The following is a 23,973-nucleotide window of genomic DNA, read 5'->3' on the forward strand; positions in this document are numbered from 1 at the left end:
CAGTGATTGGCTCCTGCGACCTTGTCCTGGGCCTCCTCTGCAAAAGCCGGCGTCATCGGGTGCTTGGATCAGCGCGGCGGTGGGTCACGTGGCAGATGTTCCTCCCCCGCTATCCAATGGGAATGAGGCTTGGGGGTCTTGGATAGGGGACAGGGGGATAGCCGACGAGGTTCAAACGGTAGCGAAGGTGGGAGAACGGAGAAAAGAGGAAGACAGGTCAGAAACCCTGGTACAGTCCTTCGTACTACCCTGGTGTTTCATTTTCCACCGCAGCGGGCTTCCGAGACTTGGTAAGGCAGACCAAAGTCAGTCAGGCCCCAGGCAATAAATCTTGGAGGATAACGTTGTTGTGTTGTATTGTAATCTAACTACGCGAGTTACACTAAATGGATCCATTAGGTTGGAGTGGCACGTGACTAGGGTAGGTGTAGTAATCACCAACAATAAACTCCACTTCGAGCTAACCCAATCCGAACTACTGCCACGGAATATTATGTCATGAGCACGTGGGAGGTCTCTGATTGGTCCAGACGTTAGCAGCGCTTGGCAGAAGGCTAAAGGCGTTTAGTTGCTCGCGCTAATCCGAAAATATCGAACAAGAGAGGCTGAGTTGAGCATGCTGATATAACCATCATAACCTGGGGCGAAGACAGCCGCCAAGGCACTACCAGCCTTCTGAACAACTTCGAGACGCCAGCAGCCAGGATCATATGGATGATAACATCCCGACGAACAGCCTACAGGCCATGACGGAGATCAGCTTTGCGCCTGTTGGATATTCCCTCCCTGTCTATTATCATTCTTTTTCCTGGAAAACGAGGCACAACAATTATTATACTCCGTACATACGCCAAACGGAGAAAACAAAACGGCTACCAGGCTTTAGGTTTGCTAGTGTGGAAACTTTTACTAACGGGCGACTCTGACCGCGATTGGCCAATCGATATATCCAAAATTCCTTGCCAGCCTATCCAGTCGACGTCGGTATGATGATCAAAGAATGTACTTGTGGGGGTGGTGCGTCACACCAATAATAGAAACACAATCTCATTGAGAAAGAGAATTGAGGAGGCTCTTGAGCACTGAGCAGTGAGCACAGAGCAGACAGGGTGTGGAGACAGTGGAGAGAAAATAATGCTTTAGCATAGTAGAAGCCTCAAGCGCTGAGATCGGTGCATTTTGAACAGTCCTGCCCAGGCTGCCCACGGAAGTGCGGGCCATTTTGGCGGAACTCGCCAAGAACCAAGGCTTCCCACTGGTCAGGACGGCTTGCGCTATCCATGGCTCTGCCTGAAGCCAAGAACCTTGAGGCCGCGGCGGAGAGGGGGCGATTTCATCATCGGAAATGCCGGAGCATTTTGTTATCGGGGCTTGGTACTGTGAGAGGAATCCCGGAGGCGATTGTATAAAGCCGACGATATTCCCACTCTGGCTGCTTCGTTGCCCTTCTCATCTTGCCAGGCATTCTTTCCCTTCTATAGTAACAATAACTAATATCAAATCTTTCACTTTTCTCCACATTAAGATTTGACGTCAAAGAGGAAGCTACTATCCATTCGTCATCAGTCCTTCGTTCTTCCCTTCTTGCCTTCTTGGAAAGGCAGGGTAAAGATTGATATATATTGTCATCACGCTGCAGCTCTATATATGATATCCAGGATAATAATGAGACTGGCTCACCATAGTCGTTGATATTCTCTAGCTATATCATCCTCTTGTCTTGTTAGACTTCCGTCTGGTGGGTCATTCCGGTTTCCCGACTTTTAACAGCCATCAGATCGTACTAATCATTGTGCCTTTCGTCCGTGCTTCTAGATCTATATACCGAATGGGTCTACTGACCCAACAACATCTTTTGGTTATTCAAGCTCCGAATCTCACCACGCCTCTTTTTAGGCCATTCTACGTTTCCACTTCGCTTGATTACGGCTAATATCCCGGTTACCAATCTGCTCATTCGTCTTTAACAACTCTTTTCCGAAACCTTGATCTGTCTGTAGCAGACACGATCACCAAACGATCTAGTGCCTACCCGTTCAAAGGAAATAAACACAAGTTACAAATATCATAGGAAGGTCTCTGCGCAATGGGACGCCCCAAGGAGTATGCTAAACAAGAGTATGAGAAACATCCTTTTCTGCTTTCTATCGACGAGATTACCCAGGTCCTTAATACGAACACGGAAACTGGCATATCCGATGTCAACGTCGCGAAACTCCAAGATGAGTATGGGCCCAACCGCTTGCACGGGGAGGGGGCAGCGAGGTGGTATACTCTGCTGGGGAAACAAATTTCAAATGCCATGATCCTGGTACGTATCTTCTCATTTCTAAATTCTCTTGATTCTTGTTGCATCAGATTCCCACCACTATTCCACCAAGGCTTTCGGGGCCCGTCCACAATCTCAATGCCGTTGTTCATTCATGATTGCAGCCGCGTTTCACTCGTTTATGTCTCTCTACTCTGCCATCTAGTAGTTGTGTGGTGTTTTTTGCCATGTGCTCTTAGATGAACGATGTGGAGGGTCGAAAAGAACGTAGTTCGCCAAACAACTGGTCGTAGATGACCTTTATTTCTGTGTTGCCTACATGATCCTCAACCATTTCTGATACCCCGAGACCCTTCACAGCTGCTATTGCCTTGTCTTATCGCGTTGGATTTTCCGGAGCTTCATTGTGCACAACCATGTTTTGGGAACTATATAGTAATTTGTATTTTTCGGACCAGGTCCTTGTTTTAGCCATGGCCCTCTCATTCGGTGTTTCCGACTACGTTGAAGGAGCTGTGATCACCGCTGTTATCGTGATAAATGTCGCTGTCGGTTTCTACCAAGAATTCAAGGCGGAAAAGAAGATGGAGTCTCTCCGCTCCCTCTCCTCGCCATCCGCCACCGTAATTAGAAATGGCCATGAGATAACCATCCCATCCGGCGAAGTTGTACCAGGCGATATTGTTCAGGTCAAAATGGGAGACACCATTCCTGCTGACCTTCGACTCTTCGAAGCCATGAATCTCGAGTGCGATGAGAAGATCCTAACAGGTGAGGCTGTTCCGGTGGCCAAGGAAACCGATTTCAGCCCTACTGGAACTGAGCTGGAGACTGGCGTCGGAGACCGCCTGAACATGGCTTACTCTTCTGCAACTGTCACCAAAGGCCGTGGTCGCGGCATCATCGTCTTCACCGGCATGTACACCGAGATCGGTAAAATTGCACAATCTATGCAAGGTAAAAAGCGCAAAGCTGGTCGTTCTATGTCCCGAAAGAAGCATGGAAACATGCAACCACTCAAGGGTGGCGCTCTTCGCGTCTGGGACAGCATCGGTAAATTCCTGGGCCTCACAGAGGGGACACCATTGCAGATCAAGCTCAGCAAATTGGCCTACGTACTATTCGGATGCGCTCTCTTGCTTGCTATTATTGTCTTCGGTGTTAATCGCTTCAACGTTACAAGCGAGGTGGCCATCTACGCCATTTCTACAGGTATGTGCTGAAATCCAGATCTCACATTTTAACTGCAGAATGATTTATTCTTTACTAACATTTTTATCTTACCTTTTCCTTAGGTATTGCTATCATTCCTGAGTCCCTTATTGCTGTCCTAACCATCACTATGGTTGTTGGCATGACCCAGATGAGAAAGCGGAAAGTGGTTGTCCGGCAACTAAGTGCTCTTGAGGCTCTGGGCGGTGTCACTAATATCTGCTCTGACAAAACGGGAACACTTACCCAAGGCCAAATGGTAACCCGCAAGGCCTGGATTCCTGGTGTTGGTATTTATAGCCTCCAAAAGTCCGATGATGCCACCAATCCCACTCGAGGGATTATCACTTTAGGGAAATATCCAGCTTCGAAACAGGAGGCAGAACTGGAGCGGGAGCGCAAACGTGCTGAGCAGGACGCACTGCGTTCTACAGCTGGCTTAAAATTCGATATCCCCGCTGAGAAAGAGGAACGTGACCAACGTCGCAACGAGGAACGCAACGAAGGCCCGTCAGAGAAGGAGGACGATGCTATGCAGAATGCGCTTCCTGAGATGGTCCCAGAACTCGAGGCATTTGTCCAATGTGCCGCGCTGTGTAATTTAGCAACTGTTCGCCATGATCCAGAGTCCGATAGCTGGCAGACCATGGGCGACCCTACTGAGGTTGCGCTCCAAGTGTTCTCTCACCGATTTGGTCTTGGAAAAAAGACTCTTGAAACCGAACAAGGCTGGAAGCAACTAGCTGAGTACCCCTTTGACAGTAGTGTGAAGCGTATGACAGTTATCTACCGCCACGCCGGTGAACCTGGAACCATTGTTTTCACGAAAGGTGCTGTCGAACGGATCCTTGACCTTTGCACCACCGTTGGGATGGGAGACAGTCAAGAGCCCATGACTCCAAAACTTAAGGAAGATATCCTTGAGCAAATGGACTTCCTTGCTGGACAGGGTCTACGTGTGCTTGGAATCGCGCGGAAACCTGGCCCTGTTGAAGTTGACCCTCATTCGCAAATCCCCCGAGAGGAATTCGAGAAAGATTTGACACTTCTCGGTCTGGCTGGTTTGTATGATCCCCCTCGGTTGGAAACCAAGGATGCCGTTAAAGGTATGTTTCAAATTTACTTGTTTATCTCACTTAACATTGAGGCAGTCACTAACTTCGTTCCCAGAATGTACTATGGCTGGAATTCGTGTTCACATGCTTACTGGTGATCATCCATCAACCGCTACAGCCATTGCAAAGGAAGTTGGTATCCTTCCACGCAACCCGGGAGCGTTATCAGCCGAGGAGGCGAACTCTTTGGTGAAAACAGCTGCGGAGTTTGACGGCTTGACTGATGAGGAAATCGATGCCTTGCCTTCTCTCCCTTTGGTAATTGCACGGTGCGCCCCTGATACAAAAACTCGAATGATCGCTGCTCTCCATCGTCGCCACAGATACTGTGCCATGACTGGAGACGGTGTAAACGACGCTCCATCACTCCAAGCTGCAGATGTTGGTATCGCTATGGGCATGGCTGGTTCAGATGTGGCTAAGTCTGCCTCTGATATTGTGCTCACGGATGATAATTTCGCAAGCATTGTCAATGCAATTGAGGAAGGTAGACGCATGTTTGAAAATATTCAGAAATTCATTCTCCATCTTCTCACTTCCAACGTGGGTGAAGTTGTACTCCTTATTGTCGGACTTGGTTTCCAGGACAAGTCAGGGATCTCCGTTTTCCCGCTCTCACCGCTGCAGATTCTCTGGATTAACATGTTGACATCTTCATTCCCTGCGTTTGGCCTTGGTCGCGAAAAGGCCTCTACCTCCGTGATGCATCGTCCACCACACGATACCAAAAAAGGTGTCTTCACTTGGCAAATAATCGCGGACATGATGGTCTACGGTGTCATCATGGGAGCCTGTACGCTTCTCACGTTCGTCATTGTGGTATATGGTGTCGGGAATGGACAAGACGATCTGGGACTCGATTGTAACGGTTCGTCCAATGATAGCTGCGATGTCGTGTTCCGTGCCCGTGCCGCCGTCTTCGCTGAACTCACATGGCTCATCCTCATCTCCGCATGGGAATTTAAACACCTTCGCAACAGCATGTTCAATCTAGATCCGCTGCGTGATCGTAGCGAGGACCGTTTCCCCTCAATCCCACTCTTCCACGACGTATATGAGAACAAATTCCTCTTCTGGGCTGTGGTTATCGGGTTCGTCTCAGTCTTTCCCGCCGTCTATATCCCCGGCCTAAACACGCAAGTTTTCAAGCACCGTGGTATAACCTGGGAATGGGCATTAGCATTTGGATCCATATTTATATTCGTGCTTGGCGTGGAGGCTTGGAAGCTGGTAAAACGAAGGACCGGCTGGTTCGCGGAAGGAGAGGACTATGGCACTGGGGCTGGACTGGGTCTGCGGCGACGCTGGCCAAGCCACGAGTTGGGCCTCAGACAGGGATTCTTCTCCTTTGCTCGCACGCTGACGAAGGGAAGCGAGAAGAGCTTTAGTCCGGAGAGTGAGAGGTCCAGTGTTACTGGGAGAGATGGCAATAATGGTCGTGTGCGGAGCGCCCATGCACATGTTCCTGCTCCCCGACGAGTGAAGGAGGAGGTCTGAAGCTGCAGAAAAGGGATATGATGATACTTGTCATGGCTTTTAAACACTGATTTTTACAATTTCTTTTCTCTTTTTTGTTTTTCTTTTGCCCAAATTTTCCGTATTTCCTCTGATATACGATTTCTTCATTAGGATACCTAAAGTTGTCGCAAAATGTGTGTCGTTTTTTCAAAGTTTGATGCTCGAAACAGCGCGAATTTGCCATCAAGGGTTGTTTTTACAGAAGCGTGAGTGGAAGCGAATTGGGGTTGTCAATGGGTGTTTGGATGCATGACAAAATGGCTGTTCAATTTTTGATGGTGATTGTTGACAAAGAATACTCGTTTCTAGATAAATTTGCTCTCCCTGTTTTTTTTTTTTTTTTTTTTTTTTTTTTTTTGAGAGGGGGGTTTAGTTAGAGATGAATCTAGTTATATATACGATAAATAATTCATATATTCATATAAGATCATTGAGTTAGAATTTAATTATCGCCAGCACTTCGTCGTGCGAGTTGGGCAACGCAAACTCATCTTCGTCTGGACAACTCCTCCACGTTCAAGCGCCAAGCCAAAGGCCCACGGCCAGAGGAAACAGAACAACTTTCGCCCCACTGATACAGCCTGCATTTCAAGACTCAAGAGGGGTACGTGGGATGGGATCGGATAGCGGGCACAACCAGGAATATCCACTCCCACATCAGGCGTCCCGGAAGATTTTGGAACCCTCGTGCAGACTGTCTACAGACTGAAGCCAGCACCTGTAGAATTTCTGAGGCAGTGTGTGGTGTTCTCTTTCGCCCTGAATTGGTTGGAAGAAGGAAAGAACTTCCGGGAAATACATAGTGTGGACGGGGATTGAAAAACGAACGATGGAGATGTTCGCTCCTCAACATTTGCTATTCTGGCAAACGGGCGAAGTTATCAACCGAACCGGATACAGTCGGTGATCTTCCCCGCAGAATGCAGGGGATCAAGCTCAAGCTCAGTCTCGGCCCATCTTGGCGCGGGAGCCAGCAATGTGGGCGGCTCCGAGCTTCCAAGATTGGGCTAGCCTCATGCATTTCGTCAAAACGATCGCCCAAAAGAAAACACGGCCGGGATATCGACGTTTGCAGCAGGGCCGATAAACCCCATTCTGAACGAGCGTCGTGTTTATGGTTGCATCGTGCGGTTCCTAGAATTGGTTTGCTTCATAATTTGCGGAACCCCTGAACCAATTGATAGGTCGTGGAAGGATCCGTATTTGGACGGGCTGGCGACACGGAATGCAGGCCATGAACATGTATGTATGTGCATGTATGTGTGGTATTGATTTGGTTTTATGCGGGGCAGGATTCGTGTGGAAACGAATTATAAATAATAACAATGCGGGTGCGCCCACTGTAACTATCACGCTCTCGTAGGATTCCTAGCAGTTAAATTTCTAACCCGGGTGCGTTCACCGTTCAATCGAGGTGAGCACTCAATTCGTCCTATATTTTTGGCCCTTGGGCTTTCTATATCCTCTAGCGTCAAAGAAAGGATGAAACTTCCCGACGCGTCTCGTTCCCCTTGGGCAGTCCTAGGGCCGCTGCTCACCAGCGCGCTGTCGCTGTCCCTACTCAGCCAGCCCGCAAGAGCCGTGCCAATTGAAGATGAAATCAGTGCGAGTGGCGGCAATCACAAGCCCAATGACCCCTTTGCGGTACTAGATCCCCAGAACTGGGTCAACCCTGATAATATGACCTGGGACGACTGGAAGTCTCCCCCTGGTACCAACTGGGCGGACCCGACCAAAAGGGGCTCATTGCGCAATTTCAACATCGCCCTGGTTACTGTCGACTACCCGAACATGCCATTTGCCATTCTCCAGAAGCCCGGGTCAACTATTTTCGGCAACCCGCAGCCAAATGCGCCTACAGGGCTTACGCGCGAGAAGGTGCCGGCTTTTTACCGCGATTTCCTTAACAAACCCAGTGAGGTCAACCACGGACACACGCTCCATGAGTACTGGATGACCGACTCTATGGGTCGTTATGGCGTTGACCTCACTGGATTTGGCCCTTATGAGCTGCCATTAAAATCATTCCAGTACGGTATCGACAAGCGGATGAACGACGGAGCATGCCCGACGGGCGAGACGTGCGAAATCGATCTCCGCACTGACGCTCTTGGGGCCTGGCGCGCGGATGTTGGTAATGAGACAGCAGACTCCTTCGAACTCATCTTCATCCTTTCCGCGGGCCAGGATGAGTCAGCCACATGGCAAGAATTTGGCGAAATGCGCTTTCACACCCCGGAAGACGTCCCCGATGAATTTGGCCCTCCAACGGCGGAAGATCCAAACTTCGCAAAAACTCGCTATGTAGACTGGACGTCGTGGGCCGCGGCGTCTACCATCTGGCCTAATGCCGATGGAAAATCATCGACCCAGAGCGAGAGTTCTGGTATGGCCGTGTTTGCCCACGAGCTTAGTCACTTGCTTGATATTGGCGATAATTACAACAATCCATATGGGAAACCACCTCGACGGTCTTATACTGGCCCTTGGTCTATGTTGTCTCGCGGCAGTTTCAATGGCCCCGGAGGGCCCCACTCTCGCTGGAAGATCCCTCCCACGCAGGGAGGCTCCATGGGTTCACTCCACACCCTCCGCGATAAGGTTGAGCTCAAGCTCGTCGACAACGAAAACCTCGTTCGGCTATCGCGCGAGGGATTACCCAAATCGGGCACTGTTGTGGCCCATTTAACAGCCCGATCGGTCGTTCCAAGCAAGGTCGATCTAATGGGTATTCGCATTGCAATGGATAGCGACAAGTCACCAGCTTGTGATCCGGATACTGACCCATTCTGTGACGGAGGTGGCTATAATGGTTATGACGTTGAGGTCATCGACCGCATGGGTCCTGACTCCTTCACTCCGGATTCAGGGGTCATGATTAGCAAGACCAAGTCTAAGTCTCGAGGCACTTACCAGTGGACCATTGACGCGAACCCTCAGGATCTGGGGGTTGTTGACTTCTATAGACCAGATGGCACACCAGCAATGATCAGTCTCGGCGACTTCCGTCAGCTGGCGGACGCGCTGTTTCACGCTGGTACCCGTTCCGGCAGTGAGTACGAGTATGTCGACAAAGCCAATGGGCTGCATTTCTATATAATCGACATTCACCGCGACAGGAAGGGCATTCTTTCGTACACGGTTGCTGTCCGGCCACTCGACAAGAAAGACTCCCATAAGCGCGGCATCAAAATCAACAGGGGCCGAGTCAAACCGAGCCGCGGCAACAAGCCAACACACAAGGGAGTAACCTGCTCGTTCAAGCTCCGCAACACTGGCTCCTACTCACCTGCCAGCGGTGGGAACAAGCAGCATCCACAGGACATATCTGAGTACCTGAAATCGGATGTATACCGGCTTAAAGCCACTGTTAAAGGCAAAGGCTGGAAGGTCGAGCTGCCTAACGCGCTGACCACAGCTAAGTTTGGACAATGGACGACAGTGGATGTTGCCGTCGCTGCGGACAAGTGGGCTACGTACAATGCCGAAGTCAAGCTGACAGCGACATCGGAATCAGATTCCTCCGTCGTTGGATCTGCGTTTTGCCGGGTGAGAAAGTACATGTACTAGCGGTGGGCTTGCGCAGGCGAGATTTCTTCTTCTTAAGACCGGATAAACATAACTTAGCAAGTTCTTGTATGTACATAAATGAAAGCATCCCAATGTTTATAAGGGAATAACTCGAAGAAGTCTTGAAGATTTGTAGGAGAATCCTCGAATATAATAACAAAATAGGAGAGCATAGACCCATTGGAGGAGAGGAAATCTCTCCAATAATTCCCTAGGGTTGCATACAGCATGGTAACTATCTCCAATATTAGTAGTTTTCTCGGGAAAACAACAAGTGAAACTTACTCATAACTACCCACACATCACTGCCATGTATTTGCAATTGAAGCAGCAAATATTCAATGTTGGTTGAGCTTTGCTTGGAGATGGTTTGGTTGCAGATAGATGGATGGTGCGAGAAATGCCGAGGTGCTAAATAGATGAAGTTTGTCATGTTTGCATCCCAACACCGACGTCTTTTTGTCAAATATTGCAAGATTCAAGACCGGAGACTAGACTGCGGAGAGCAGCAATTGACCGCCGTGAACTAATAGGCCTTGTTCTTACTTATACTCTGAGTGGGAACACTGCGCTTCTACTCCGTAGAGGTATGTGATATCGCTCTTCCTGGGTCTCCAACTTGCGGACCAGTAGTCGTAGAATCACAATTGCGGCTTCAACCATACTCCCGTGCTTCATCCTGAATATAAATAACCTATGGATATCGCAAGCTAATTAACTTCCCCAGGACTCTCCTCATCCCATCCTATCCGGCGCAAAAGACCATTCTGTACGGCCACAGAGAAATGGTGCTCAACCGCCTCTGGTCCTCTGCAGCTGCTGCGCGGAACATTACCCTCCTCCGCCATGGTCTGAGGCGCACCACCACCACCAAACAGGTCGACAGAGTCCGACACCACTCCTCAACCGCCTCCTCCATATCTTCAGATGAAATCACTCATTTCTCGTCTCTCGCCAGCAGCTGGTGGGACCCTCTAGGCCCGTCGCGCATCCTCCACCTCATGAACCCGCTGCGCCATGAATTCATAGCGTCCTGCATTGCCGAATCCAATCCACGCTCTTCTCCCTCGCCCTCCTCATCCTCCTCATCCAACCCTCACAATAACAAAGAAGATAACATAAACATAAACACAAACACAACAGGCCCCCTTGGCCTCCGATACCTAGACATAGGCTGCGGCGGCGGCATTTTCGCCGAATCGCTCGCCCGCACAATCCCACCGGCATCCAGCGCAAGCCAAGGCAGCACGAATCCAAGCACCACAGCTCCATCCCTATCCCCCGTAACCAACGCCTCCTCAATCCTAGCCATCGACCCATCCCCAGTAATGATAAAGATCGCAACCGCACACGCCCGCGCCGATCCCCTCGTCTACTCCCATCTCCAATCAGGCCGGTTCAGATACGAGAATACAAGCCTGGAAGCGCTCCTCCATAACCCCCCGCCATCGCCCTCGCCCTCACCCTCCCCCTCTCCCGCCCAATCCCCCCCACCCCAAAAATTCAACATAATAACCCTCTTCGAAGTGCTCGAGCACGTCAACCCGCAAACCTCCTCCCCGCGCTCCTTCCTGAAAAAATGCCTCCAACTCCTGCAGCCGGGCGGCTGGCTGGTCGGCTCGACGATCGCGCGCACCATCCCCTCCTACATCATCAATCAGGTCATCGCGGAGGCGCCGTGGCCGATCGGCGTGGTGCCGAGGGGTACGCATGAGTGGGGGAAGTTTGTGAATGATGGGGAGCTGAGGGGTTGGGTTGGGGAGGGGTTGAGGGAGATTGATGGGGTTGGTGGTGATGGTGGTGGGGTGAGGTGGAAGTGTGTGGGTGCGATGTATTTTCCGGGGTTGGGGTGGAAGAAGATTCCTGGGACGGAGAAGTTGGGGAATTATTTCTGGGCGGTGCAGAGGGGGTTTTAAAAGAGGACTTTCGCCATCATTTTCTGATATGTATTAAACTTTTTATGTATTATATTAAGCAATGTATTATTATATGAATTTTGGAAGACTCTCTTAGCTGGTTGGACCACACAAGATATGTTCATTACGTACAGTGCGCAGCAAATTATGGAAGACATATTGTGACCCACTGCCATCTCCCAGATGACAGTGCGTGGGTTGGAAGCGAATGCACATTTTCATGCAGCATCAGATAGCGGCGGTATTAAACATGCTCGAGGTAATAAGGTCGATTAACAAAATCACCTTTAGTAGAAGTACCTAGCTAACATACACATCAACAAATAAAGCAAACAAACTGATATCTATTGTTGTGATAAAAAGAAAACTATGTAAATCAAAAAAATCAAACGGGCATAGCGATATGTATATATATAGCTTTTTTGTGGTGATCCCAACTCAATCCCATGCAACCGTGTGTCAACTCAAGAGTCATAAACACCCCTATATCAAATCCCAAAGCAACCCCCAAGTACAACTGGAAACCCGAGAGTCCCTTCCATACTCCGATTGCTGTGCTACAGCGTTGACGATGCCCCTGTTCCCGTTCCATCCACTGCCCGTACACTGCCTGCAGAACACAGTAAATATTCTATAAGAGGTGGGAGATATAACAAAAACAAAAACAATTAATGAGGTATTGACGCATGAAAGAGGAAAAGATATTAGGTAAAATGAAGACCTGGCAGATAGCAGATAGCAACATAGCAAAGTATTGAGAGGAAAATGGGAACAAGGGACAAAAAAAAAAGACGTAATAGCGATTAAAAAAGTATGTCTGGTGGGATAAAGTGTATTCATACAGCGCGAAATTGACCCGTTTTCATGTTCGTGAGATCACGGTGGGGTATCTATAAATTGAGGGAAAAATTAGGATGTGAAATAATTAACCATATGGGAATAAAACAGTTGTTGCGAAAGGAAGAACAATTGATGCACTTGTCGACAGCCACGGTCAAACAGGGGTAGTCCATGAATCCCCGTTCAATTTAGGTTTCATTTCGTAGTTCTCTGGTTCTGTGCTTTGCGGTCGTCGTATTGTTGAATTGGGAAAATACATGTGGGGCGGCATGTGCGCTGAGTAAGGGGGGCCGGACGGTTCCGGGTATGAATATTCCGTTGCTGAGGCTGAGGCTGGCGAGCCGATGCTGTTAAGCGTTGGAGACGCCCATCCCATGCTCGAAATATGCGGACTTCCAGATCCACTATTGGGGCGAGGATCGCTGTTGGCTGGAGGTTCAAGAGGCTGCGGTGGTCCGTAGCCGCTTGGGTGGGAGGTAAGCGAAGGTCGAGCATGGGAACGTTATTGTAGGTAGAAACCGGAGGTGATGAGGTAGATGGAGATGCTCGGGGGCTGGGTTGCTGGAAGTCGCCTCGTAGGTGTGGAGGAATCGAAGTATTATTCCCCATATAGTAATCGCCCATCTGGCGATGTAGATTCATTGGCGGTAATTCATTCCCGGGAGATAGAGAATGGCGCTGACCGGGAGATGGTGTTGAGTGGGTTGACCCAGTCTCTGAGTAAATTCCATCCGGCGGACGAATAACTCGTTCTTTGTTCTGCCGCAGGTTGGCTTCAGTTTCAGCGGCAGCTTCCTCAATCGTACCGGTATGATGATTTTGGTGCCGCGTCAAAGTAGTCCGCCTCGTGAAAGTTTTCTGACAGTTCGCGTATGGGCATTTGTAAGGCCTTTTTCCCGAATGTATTCTGCGATGTCTTGCAAGGGAGCTTGAATCGCTAAAAGGCTGTAGTAGAAAAATCCCTTAGCGCGGCTCATTAGCACAATATTTCTGAAAAAAGCAATTTATTCTTACCTTGCCACACCTGTCGCACATGTGTGGTTTCTCGCCTGTATGGACTCGAGTATGGACGGTCAATGCAGAACGCTGGATGAATTGCTTCCCACAGCCCGGCCAGTCGCATACGTGAGGTCTGATTCCGCTATGGATCCGCTCTAATGAATAAGTCAGACGTCAAATCATTTGTGGTCCAGGAGGTGATATTACTGATCTTACCATGTCTGGCGAGATCACTCCGCCGCGCAAATCCTTTCCCACATGTCGAACAATGAAATGCTTTGGGCGCAGGTTCTCCACTTGCTCTTCCGCGTCCGGTATTGGCATTCGGAAGATACTTGACATCTCCCTGATCGGCTTGAACAAAATCAGAACGAGCAGCCGGAACGCCACCGGCACCCTGCGATGGAGGATGATATTGAGGGATACCTGCTAGGTGGGAGTGGGGTTGCGAGGTAGGGGGATAGATATTCGACTGGTCTCCATTCTGGGACGTTCCGTTTTCAGAGCCCATTTCGGACGGCGTTTGGGATTTTATGTGTGTTCCCTGGGTCAAGTGTTGATGTAACTGGGCTTTGGCGACGGCAGCGGCGGCGGTTCCTTTCTCGTTTAGAATGTTTGTGATATCCATAGTCGGTGCCTGTGATCATTTAACTGAAAGTAAAATAGAATAAAGCGGGTTGAGAAGCAGAGGCTGTCTGTCGGCAAGGGTCTCGCAAAGCTTCCTCAACTATAGTTGGGACAAGTATCTTTGAATAAAGAATCAATTCCCTCAAAGAATGACTTCCTATACATGGAGATGTTATGTTAGTAAACGTAGTAGGATGGAGAGCAAAAAGTCAGTTCGATGGGAAATGCGCGGAAAAGGCGGTGGTGGGGTCAACCCAAGAGTAGACGAATTTCGAAAGTGAATTCTTCTAGCCTGACACGAACGGGTATATCAAAAGAATATAGGGTAGCAAGAGGAAACTAATATGCAAACACTAAAACACACACCTTCTATCAGAACTATTAAAATCCTAGAAGCGTACAACGATCGATCAGCGAGAGGTCAGCGCCAATGTCCAGTAAACCAAGGCGGGGTCGGCAAAACGCGAATGGATGGATCAATCGCAAGTTAGTCAATGAGGATTTACGTCGGGGGAGAGGACCTATTTCAGCGCACGGAAGACACTTGGATTCATATAAATATATGCCGTGGCGTTCGTGTAGTATCCGGTTCGATACTGGGCGTGGGTTATGAGGGGAATAATGTGTTCTGGAGAGGTAAAGGTAGCCAGCGGGCAAGCAGAGTCTCCCGCGTATGGAAACACACAAAAATGAACAGGAGAATCTCTCTGTCCTGACTGTCACAACCCTACGGCAGAGATACGGAAGCGAGCGCAAGGGTCGCAATCAAGCCAGTAGCTCAACGCAAAGTCACACACGCTTGGGGAAGACGGGTATCCGCAGATAGCACTTGAGCTTGAGATTTCTCCAGGTAGATAAAAGCCGAGGTAAGAGGCACGCGATGCAGCCACAGCAAAGACCGATTGCTAAGCAGACTATCCGGGCGTTTTCAAAGACCGTTTTGTGTCTCTAAAAAAAACTCCGTGGATGGAATTGCGGGGAGGGGAAGGATCCGAAGGTATGACAGACAGGGAAGACAGAGAAACTCGTTCACTGGAGCGACTGGGCACTCTGATGGCAAAAATTCTTCCCCCAATATCTCGTCTTGTTACAACTCGGTTGCCCCTTGTAGTGATTGATGTGGTATGTCGCGAATGGAAGGTAGAAAGAATAGCAGCGGTCGTCGTTGTTCGAGGGAGGAGGATACAAAAAGCCCAGAAAGGAAAACAGCGAAATTGGATCACTTGGACGTTCTGTGTCAAACTATTTGCGATGATGAGGTTAGCAAAGGGAGTATGAATATCGATCAGACAATTAAACATAGGGCCATTGCATAGCCACACCGTCAGGCACCGATATCTGAGTTGCAAATGGGGCAGCAGTCGAAGATTCCAACCAACCACTCCCCACTCCAACAAAGTCGACGCAAAAAAAAAAAAAAGAGAGAGAAAAGAGAAAAAAGAGAAAAAAATTTCAGACACAGACGAGCAACAGGTAGAGATGACCCATTCAGGTCCCGCAATGACAACAAGGGCTTTGACGACTAGCTTATGGATTGAGGGGACGGACTCACCAGGAACAAGGCGGCAAGGTTGCTGCAGTAGCTGTCCGGGAACGGTGAGAGGTGAGAGGTGAGATAGATAGAGTTGAGCGAACAGGAAGGACAAGGAGTGACAGGGCAGGGAATATATCGTAAGCCAAAGAGACAGAGCTGGGAATGGAGATGAGATGGGAGTAAGTAAGTCGAGTCGAAGTTGGGTACTAACTAGGGCGTGGCGGTGGTTGTTGAGGGCGTGTGTCAAAGGGTTGGTTGGGGGGGAATCGCAGATATAATTTCTCTCTTCCCAAGGTTGTTCGGTCTTGTCTTGTTATGTTATGTCTTGTTATGTTATGAAACGGCACCAGCAACCAGCAGCAGAAGCAGAAGCAGCAGAAGCAGCAAGCGGCGAGAGTTGACTAACCCAGCAGCAAGCAGCCTTAAGCTCCCTTTTAACTAAATACTTTAACTTGAAGCCCGCCAAAACCCACCCAGCTAGCTGGCAACGAGTTAGCAACCGCCGCGCGCCAAAACACAAGCCCCGGACGGAAAAGAAGCACCAGAAAGATTCTGGAAGAATGAATGCTTGGAGAGGAGGGCCCGCCCTGCGCACCAGGCAGAGATCTCGTCGTGTAACTAATAATAATCTGAAAGTTACGTACGCTGTAAATCCAGATGAAAATCGCCCTGTCGCGGTCGGTGTGGCCTGTGGGTCAGACAGAGGGCGTCCGTCCCCTTCAGCCATGTCCAAGTTAATTATTATTATTATCATTCTTCTTCTTCTGTTAACTTCTACTAACGACCCGCTTGCGGCTCGCTTGAGTGCCAGAATGATAGTAATATAACATCCACCTGCGCGCAGAGCAATCCCCTATCGTTTTTACTCTCCTTTTCACGAGGTGGAATTGCCTATGCAACCCCCAAACCACCCCTATCCTTAGTGTGTATACACACTCCGAGCCGTGTAGCAGCAGGCAGTCGGGCCATACGCTTTCTCATGGCCTAACCACTAGTTAACTACCCTCATGCGTATTCGAAATGCAGGAGAGCGGATCCCTAGACGAGACATCAAACGAGGGGCCAACATTACTGCGTAGTTATTATTATTCCATGATCCAATGCTCTGCCCCAGCCACCTGAGGGACTGACTGACTCCGGACAGTGCAGCCCAAAACAACCCCTCCCTAGAAAGCCACGACGGGTTATTCTTGACCTGCATGACAACACCCTTTCTGTTCGCATCTGTACTCTGTACTTCTACTCAAGGGGGTCTTTCTTTTCTTTTCCTTTTTTTTTTCTTTTTTTTTAAAGCTACCCTACCTCGCTAATTGCACTAGGCAATCTTCTCGAAGGAAAAAGGAAAAAGGAAACCCGCACCATCCAACCACTAGTTAGTTAGGGCCAGTTGTCTCAAAAGTTTATCGTGGCGCACCGCCTCGAAATGAGGATCACTAATGGGCCCTGCCCTCCTGTTTCCTCCTTCTAACTTCTAATAAGTTTTCCCCCCTGCCCCGCCCCTGCAGGCAAGTTGCAAGGGTGTATGTGTACGTCGCCAACCGACAGGGCATTTTCAGTTGCGAGTGGAGCCAGTGCTCGGTGTTGATCAAAGCGGCCCTTTCCCGTGAAAAAAGACAAGGGCACATAACAAATCAAATCCTATGCAGAATACTCCGTAGTTGGAAAACAAAACCCACGAAGTTGCGAAAAAGGGGACTCGCGATGGATATGAATAAATGGATCATTATTCGACAGGGAAGCCCAAAGGGTACTGGGATCCTTTTTTTGTACTTTTTTTTTTTTTTTTTTTTTTTTTTTTTTTTTCATGTTTCATTCGCAGTAGAACCCGTCACAACAAAGGACGCTTTCAATTCCCAATTCCCAATTCCCCCTCCTATCCCTATTCCTCTATTGCGTTAGTCGATATTCCTGGAGTTATTCCGAGAACAATACTAAATTAGTTTTACGAGTGACGATCCATGTGTATGTAAGACATCATCAGCAGATTGAAATAATACCGGCGTGTTGTACTCTTGGGGACGGGGGAATATCAGGACTTCACTCTCACTCCTCTCTCGCCATGAAGCATTGAAGCGACAAGAGGGTTGTGCGAATTTCAAGGGGAGCATGAAGCATGAAGAAGAAAAAAGGACAATAATAAAGGTCTCTCAACATGCTTTTATTGGGGCGGCGGTTGAGGTTACAGTTCTTCTTCTACACGACATCATGCTTGTTGGGTTTTTGGGTGACTTAAGTTTTTTTAAAATTCTGTGAGACATGGTGGACATGCTAATAATGGATGCTATGCTGGCCCCGTCCGTACCACTTCAGGAGGTAGGGTACAAAAAAAGACAGAAGAAGAAGAAGAAGAAGAATAGAATTTCGCGCTCCTCTTCCAAGCCGTCGCCCATTTTGAAAGCATTTCTTTGCATAACTAGAACGGAGCACTGACCGACGCATGCCTGCCCATGTGAGTAGACCCGTAAGAAAGCCGATGACGGGGTCCCTTGGATGCATAGACATTCTCTACAAGTAACAATGCCACAATTGTGCAACAGAGAAAGAGAAAAAGAAAAAGAAAAAGAAAAAAGAGATGCAGTGGATCCTCAGGCAAAGTAAAAAGAAGCCACTGACTAACACAAAACTACACCACAACACGACCCCGTCAAATCTCGGCTTCTAGAAAGGCTCTAGAAAGATCTGGGGACGGGGACTTGCAGAACATTCTAACATTCTTCTAGCGCCTAGCTTTATGTTGCGTTGATTTAACTAGCGGGTTGGTGTTGGCTTTCTCTACCAACTACTGCCAGCCTATTGGTCATCTCTCCCCCTCCCCAAAGGCTGGTAACTCCCTCCCTGTCTTCCTTGTAAGTTACAGCCTTATTATTTTTCTTATTCTTGTTTTAGACTTGCATGGTTGCATGGTTTAGGAGAGGGGTTTCGGGTGAGAGAGAGACCCCCTTGTCAATAATACAAAAATTGATTTGTTTCTATCCCTTCGCACAGATTTCTCCGACCCCCCTTTTTTTTCCGTGAAGCTTTGCAGCGTAAGTTACTCTTTTCTTTTCTTCCCCTTTGTATTCTTATTACTCCGTACTCAGTCCATTCTTGTCCGTGTCCGTGTCCGTGTCCGTGTCCGTGTCCGTGTGTAACCTCGAAAGTGCGGAGAAAGAAGAAAAAAAGAAAAAAAAACCAATACCGCCCCCCCCCCCCCCCTCCGTTTTCCCAACGCTCGACATATGTGACTATTATTATCATTATTAGGAATCAATTCACCTCGCTCCCACTCATCGTGAGATCCCAAATATTCTAGTGCTATCCATGAGTCTTGTTTTGCTTGGACGCGGCGCATTCCACCGCCTGTGCCTATGGAATTAAGACCAGCCCCTCCCTGCCCCTAACTTCCCCCGAAATGCAATGCAGATTAAACAGCCATGGAACAATCACCACACACACACACACACACACACACACACACACACACACACTCACACACACGCGCGCGCGCGCGCAGGAGCCAATGCTCACCCCGTATCATTCCACACAAGGACATGGTCAATCTGTACTAGAAGGATAAATTAGACTTTTTCGGGCCCCATGTGCGATACGGTTTTATTTAACAAGTCTGTTCGGCAGAAACTTGAACATGAAGACATAATAATAATAGCTTGCCTCGGTAGGTATTGTATGTATGTATGTATTCTACTGATCGGATCGTATAGCTGGGTACTGTACATACATGTACATTACATACATACATAACTGGCTGGTTCCTTTCACCGGCACAGACAATCGCTCTAGACATCATTATTCTTCCCTTATGTCGTACAGTACCTATGTACCTCATCACAAGTATCTCACATGTATCGTGTACGGAGTAGGGTATGGCAGTTTAGAAGTCACGCCTTAGTTGCACCGGGCCAGATCAGATCCCACCGCGATCATCGCCCCCATTGTTCTCCCATCTCCCATCCCATAGTATAGTCAGTTGCCCGTGGACCTTGCAGGTGTGACAGATGTTCGCCAACCCTTGTCATTATCATGTATTCCAGTTTTTATCTCCGCGCCACGTCGGTAAATTAACTAGAGGTTATGTGTACGGTGTAGCTAGTTAGGCCTGTGAGCGTGAGCCAACCGGACAATTGATAGCGGAAGTTGGTTTTCTTGGAGAAGAAAAAAGGGCAATGATGACAAGGAGCAAATCACTTAAAGCCTGGTTCAGAAGCCGATCCCTTCGGCATCATTGCCGCTGCATGCATCATGGATGGATGGATGGATGGATGGCAAAAGCGGGACTGCTTATTTGCTTATTATTCCCCTTTCTTTCTGTCTTTTCTTATATAGCTCAACAGTGTGGAAGGGTGGAAGGGGGCCGGAGTTGGAAGTTGTGATCAATCAGTATGATAGAATCGCCAAACCGACTCATTCACTATTGGATCGATCTGCACCAGCGATTGATTCCTTGGAGCCCTGCAACTTTCTTACGTGAGATAGCAATAGCTCCTTTTTCTTCTTCCCCTCTCCTTTTTTGATTCCCTCATTTGCTTGATGAAAGGGACGTATACGTATGTACGTAGGTGCCACCACACATAAATACTTTCCTCCCGTCTGAAGACCGGGTTCTCCGCACTCATAGCTCTCTTACTCAGTACATTGCCGAAGATGTAATGTACTATGTACATGGAGAGCGCGGGGGGAGCTTCGAGAGCGGGGGTTGAAGATACCTAAAGGCCTTTTTTTTTTTTTTTTTTTTTTTGTAAAAAAGAAAAAAGTCGACACACTCAGACTTCGCTAGTTATATGTGGCCCGGCCAGAGACCCGCTCCGTCTCTGGCTATCTGTCTCGATTTGGTCCTTCGCTTTCACCTCATAGGGCTGCTACGATGTGACAGAGTATATACTGGCCTTATTTACAGTACAAACAACCTGTCCAGCCAGAGTCAGCACCCAGACCGTCACATGCGTAGGACGGTGGTTTTCTTTGCTCTCTCTCTTCCCCCCCCCCCCTTCGCGCCAGTTTGTTTTGCCAATGCTCGAGTCAATTGGGTTGATAGTTGATGAATGCAGTTATGGCAAATTTCAACCGAGTTTCGAAGTAGGTATATATTTTCTAACTTAAAGTCGCCAAGTACATCGCCTTTGAGAGAGAAAATAGCTTCATCCAGCTACATACCAAAAACTCTCCCTCCCAAGACTTCAAAAGCCGAAATGTTTTCTCTGCATCAGTTGGGTGTCACCACCACCTTTTCTCACTTCTCCCCGAAAATCTGAAAAGCGCCGGCAAAGCGCCCTAACTCCGAACAAATGAGAACTACTAATTAGCTAATTCAAAGGCCCAATAGTCCTTTATAGCCCCTCTCCCGAGTCTTGAGCAGTTATTAGTTAACTGGTTCACACGCATTTCCATCACTAGTACGGAGTAGTTGCTGCTGTTGTTGCTAGACGAGTCTTGTCGTTAAGTTTAGCCTGAACCGCCTCCTCGTGAGAAAAAAGGTGTGGCAGAACTCTGGTTCCAGCCTAGTTAACTTACCCAGTCCACTTCTCTCCGCACTTTTGATTGGTGAGGATGCTTCGACGGTTGCTTCCACCGCCCTTCCACTGTCCTTCCATAATTCTTCCACGACTTCCATGGCTTCCATAGCACACTTCCATTCAACCTTGGTGCGACAGGTGCGACAGGGCTAGGCACGGATCGGGGATAGGTCCTCGTTTCACCAGATTGTTGATTTCCAATTCCCGTTGGAGTCGAGGGAGGGGCCAGAGGGCCCAGGGTTGCAGCCCTTTGAAGGAGATTGTTGGCACGAGCTTGTGTGTTCAGTTACGGCGAGAAGGACGCCGATGCCTACCTATATTTCAAGGGTATTATTATAGTAGGGGCTTTGGGTTTGGAAGGTTTGACTAAACTGTGGGCATTCTTTAGTATGGTATGTTGTAACTAGTGTAGAGAGCGGATCAGAAAGAATACATTAAGATGATCTTTCGAAGTCAAAGACAGGACAAGGCACAAAAGATATCCACGCAAAGCCTTAGCGCACTCAAAGATGAAATGCTTCACTTCTTGAGGCTTTTTGCCTCTCCTGAAATTTATATTTTCTAGTCCATTAACCGATTCTTTAGGGTATACAAAGTATATAGCAAACCATCGTTGTAATAATCAACCAGTGGAATTTAACTCTCTCACCGGTATAATTCAATAATCATGAACTATTTGGCAAGGAACTCGAAACCTCCTATCTATAAACACTTTGCCAGGTATCCGGCACACCCCATTCCAATTGAAAAGGAGCACAAGGCTGTCTTTCTTCTGTAAATAGCTGCAAATTTGCGGATAATCATACTTATAAATATGTAATTTATCCCAGCTAAACTAAACACATCAGCCGGTAGAAGACAGAGACCCTATTCAAACAGAGCTGGTATTTCCTCCTCATACAGCTCCAAAGTCTGCAACCTCAATGCATTTCCCTTAAGTGTCGTGACAAACGGTTTCTCTTTCTTGGCAACGATCAGTCGCTCAGAGGAAAGCTTCACAACGTCATGACAATGCACATTGGCTTTCTCAATATAGGGTTCGAGGCTCCTTTTCAGCGCATCAACATCATCCGCCTCTGCAGCGGGGACTAACTCCACCAGAAGAACAGGGACCGGACGTCCAAAGCCGCCAATAACCGCTGCCTTGACGCTCGGATGCGCGACGATTTCTTCTTCCAGGAGGGCAGCGTGGATTCCATCCCCATGCACTAGATAGACATAGTCATCCTTGCGGCCGATGATCTTCCATAGCCCCTTGTGTTCTGGATGCTCGATAAACAGATCATTTGTCTCGAAGGTTTGGAGGTTCGGATAGAGTTGGAAGATGGGCTGCAGCCGGAATTCCGGCCAGCGCACGAAGACGAGCTCGTGGATGCCTTTCATGCGGTGGTGGAATTCTGCGCCGATGTCCCTCTGGAAAGAGACATTCCCACAGGTCTTTGTTGTCATGCAGGATATTATAATACCCGCCTGCTTCTGTTCTACCGATGCAGGTAACCAGATTTGTGTAGGGGGAAATCATGTTCCCTGATTTAGCAAAGAGGGATGCGCTGATGTAATGGACAAACTTTAACACACAGAGAGCTTGAAGGCCCTCTGGGGAGAGACAAAGTGCATCAATAAGCACAGGGTTCAGAAGGACACCAGCTACCTTTCTGTAGCGGATAATATTGATCAGCAGTTTGGGGTTTGGGGGAATGGGAGGCCCAACTACACATGTTGTATGGTGGCCAGTAGTCAGGCCAAGAGTTACGAACATGCCTATGAACTGCGTCTGTAAGTACCCAAATATTGGAAAGGAAAGCTGGTCAGAAGACATAACTTACATGCAGAGCGGGCAAAGGTGTGTAGTATCGTGCTTGAGCCGATTGATGAATTTGGCTTGGTTTAAAATCTGGCAGAGAAGCCGCGGTATTGGGGGTGGCCATCATCTGTTGCGAATATGTCACCGGCTTTGGATGTCCTTAAAGAACATATTGTTGTTAGTCTATGATCATCCCAAAACAAAACTACCATCGAAAAATAAAATATACCTGTCGTTCCCGAGGTATGGAACACCAGCCAAGGATCCTCTTTTCCTTCATCCCATGTCTTACTATAAACAATAGGGTCTGCTTCATCATCCCGGAAAAACTCCTCAATTCCAGAGGCCGTAATTTGTTCAACATGAGGCGCGTTTCGCAGAATATTACTGGCTGGCCCAGCCATTTCCGACGGCCGGAGGCATAGCTTACAATTTGTCTTTTCCTGAACCCGCAGCTGAGCCCCCGGTGTGAGCAGCGGCGATGGAAGAACCATCTGTATTCTTAATTAGTTATCTTTGCTACATATTTTCCCAGTGATTGCTAAACATGTTCTCTCAAAACAAAATACCACTTTCTGAAGCTTTGCCGCTGCGACTGCGAGGCACGGATACCGCAGATCCTTGGGGCCGGCGTAGGCGAAATATTGAAAGGGTTCCGAAGTAGCTGGAAGAGCTTGACTTAGCCATCGAGCTGCGTGGTTTGCCGCATTGTTCAGTTGTTGGAAACTGACATCTCTGTACCCGGCGGAAATGTCATTGTCATCGATCGGGACAGAGACCCAGGGCTGCGTGTTGGCGCCGGCTTTCGCTCGGGTCTCGATGATGGTAGCTACAACGCGATTGCCGTGGACAACGCCAGGCAATGGAAAGACATCAGGGACCATTTTTCTGTCTAGATATTCGAGGCTGTAGTTGCTATAAGGATGGGCAATCAAACACGTCTCGGGCAACGCGAAACAGGGAGAAGAGGGGTGATCTGCCCATCTTTATATTGCTCGCAGCAGGTGGAGCAACCATCCTTGCAAAACAGTGATAATAGTAAACACTGATGGAGTGTGT

General features: G+C 48.5%; 5 protein-coding genes across 5 annotated transcripts; 3 read left to right on the forward strand and 2 right to left on the reverse strand.

Annotated features, from left to right (window-relative positions):
* Positions 1-651: 651 nt before the first annotated feature.
* BDCG_03273 (potassium/sodium efflux P-type ATPase) lies at positions 652-6,891 on the forward strand. The gene is made up of 5 exons (XM_045418876.1): positions 652-1,738; positions 1,816-2,311; positions 2,728-3,481; positions 3,565-4,587; positions 4,652-6,891. The coding sequence occupies exons 2-5, from the start codon at positions 2,087-2,089 to the stop codon at positions 6,091-6,093; spliced, it is 3,444 nt and encodes a 1,147-aa protein (XP_045275346.1). The 5' UTR covers positions 652-1,738; positions 1,816-2,086; the 3' UTR covers positions 6,094-6,891.
* A 13-nt stretch (positions 6,892-6,904) lies between these two features.
* Positions 6,905-10,121, forward strand: BDCG_03274 (uncharacterized protein). The gene has a single exon (XM_045418877.1). The coding sequence runs from the start codon at positions 7,597-7,599 to the stop codon at positions 9,682-9,684; it is 2,088 nt and encodes a 695-aa protein (XP_045275347.1). The 5' UTR covers positions 6,905-7,596; the 3' UTR covers positions 9,685-10,121.
* A 36-nt stretch (positions 10,122-10,157) lies between these two features.
* On the forward strand, positions 10,158-12,004 carry BDCG_03275 (2-polyprenyl-6-hydroxyphenyl methylase/3-demethylubiquinone-9 3-methyltransferase). Its single transcript, XM_045418878.1, has 2 exons — positions 10,158-10,271; positions 10,412-12,004. Exon 2 carries the CDS (start codon positions 10,470-10,472, stop codon positions 11,598-11,600), a length of 1,131 nt encoding a protein of 376 aa, XP_045275348.1. The 5' UTR covers positions 10,158-10,271; positions 10,412-10,469; the 3' UTR covers positions 11,601-12,004.
* On the reverse strand, positions 11,621-18,270 carry BDCG_03276 (zinc finger protein 58). Its single transcript, XM_045418879.1, has 5 exons — positions 15,619-18,270; positions 14,433-15,308; positions 13,656-14,223; positions 13,455-13,594; positions 11,621-13,385 (listed from the first exon to the last, which is right to left on the reverse strand). The coding sequence occupies exons 3-5, from the start codon at positions 14,065-14,067 to the stop codon at positions 12,636-12,638; spliced, it is 1,302 nt and encodes a 433-aa protein (XP_045275349.1). The 5' UTR covers positions 14,068-14,223; positions 14,433-15,308; positions 15,619-18,270; the 3' UTR covers positions 11,621-12,635.
* Positions 18,271-21,977: 3,707 nt separating this feature from the next.
* BDCG_03278 (AMP-binding enzyme) lies at positions 21,978-23,798 on the reverse strand (the record flags this gene model as incomplete). The annotated part of the gene is made up of 4 exons (XM_045418880.1): positions 21,978-22,586; positions 22,937-23,073; positions 23,144-23,408; positions 23,484-23,798. 4 exons carry the CDS (start codon positions 23,796-23,798, stop codon positions 21,978-21,980), a joined length of 1,326 nt encoding a protein of 441 aa, XP_045275350.1.
* Between the last annotated feature and the right edge of the window lie 175 nt (positions 23,799-23,973).

The sequence above is a fragment of the Blastomyces dermatitidis genome (genome assembly GCF_000003525.1).
Source record: "Blastomyces dermatitidis ER-3 genomic scaffold supercont1.3, whole genome shotgun sequence".
Classification (NCBI taxonomy): domain Eukaryota; kingdom Fungi; phylum Ascomycota; class Eurotiomycetes; order Onygenales; family Ajellomycetaceae; genus Blastomyces; species Blastomyces dermatitidis.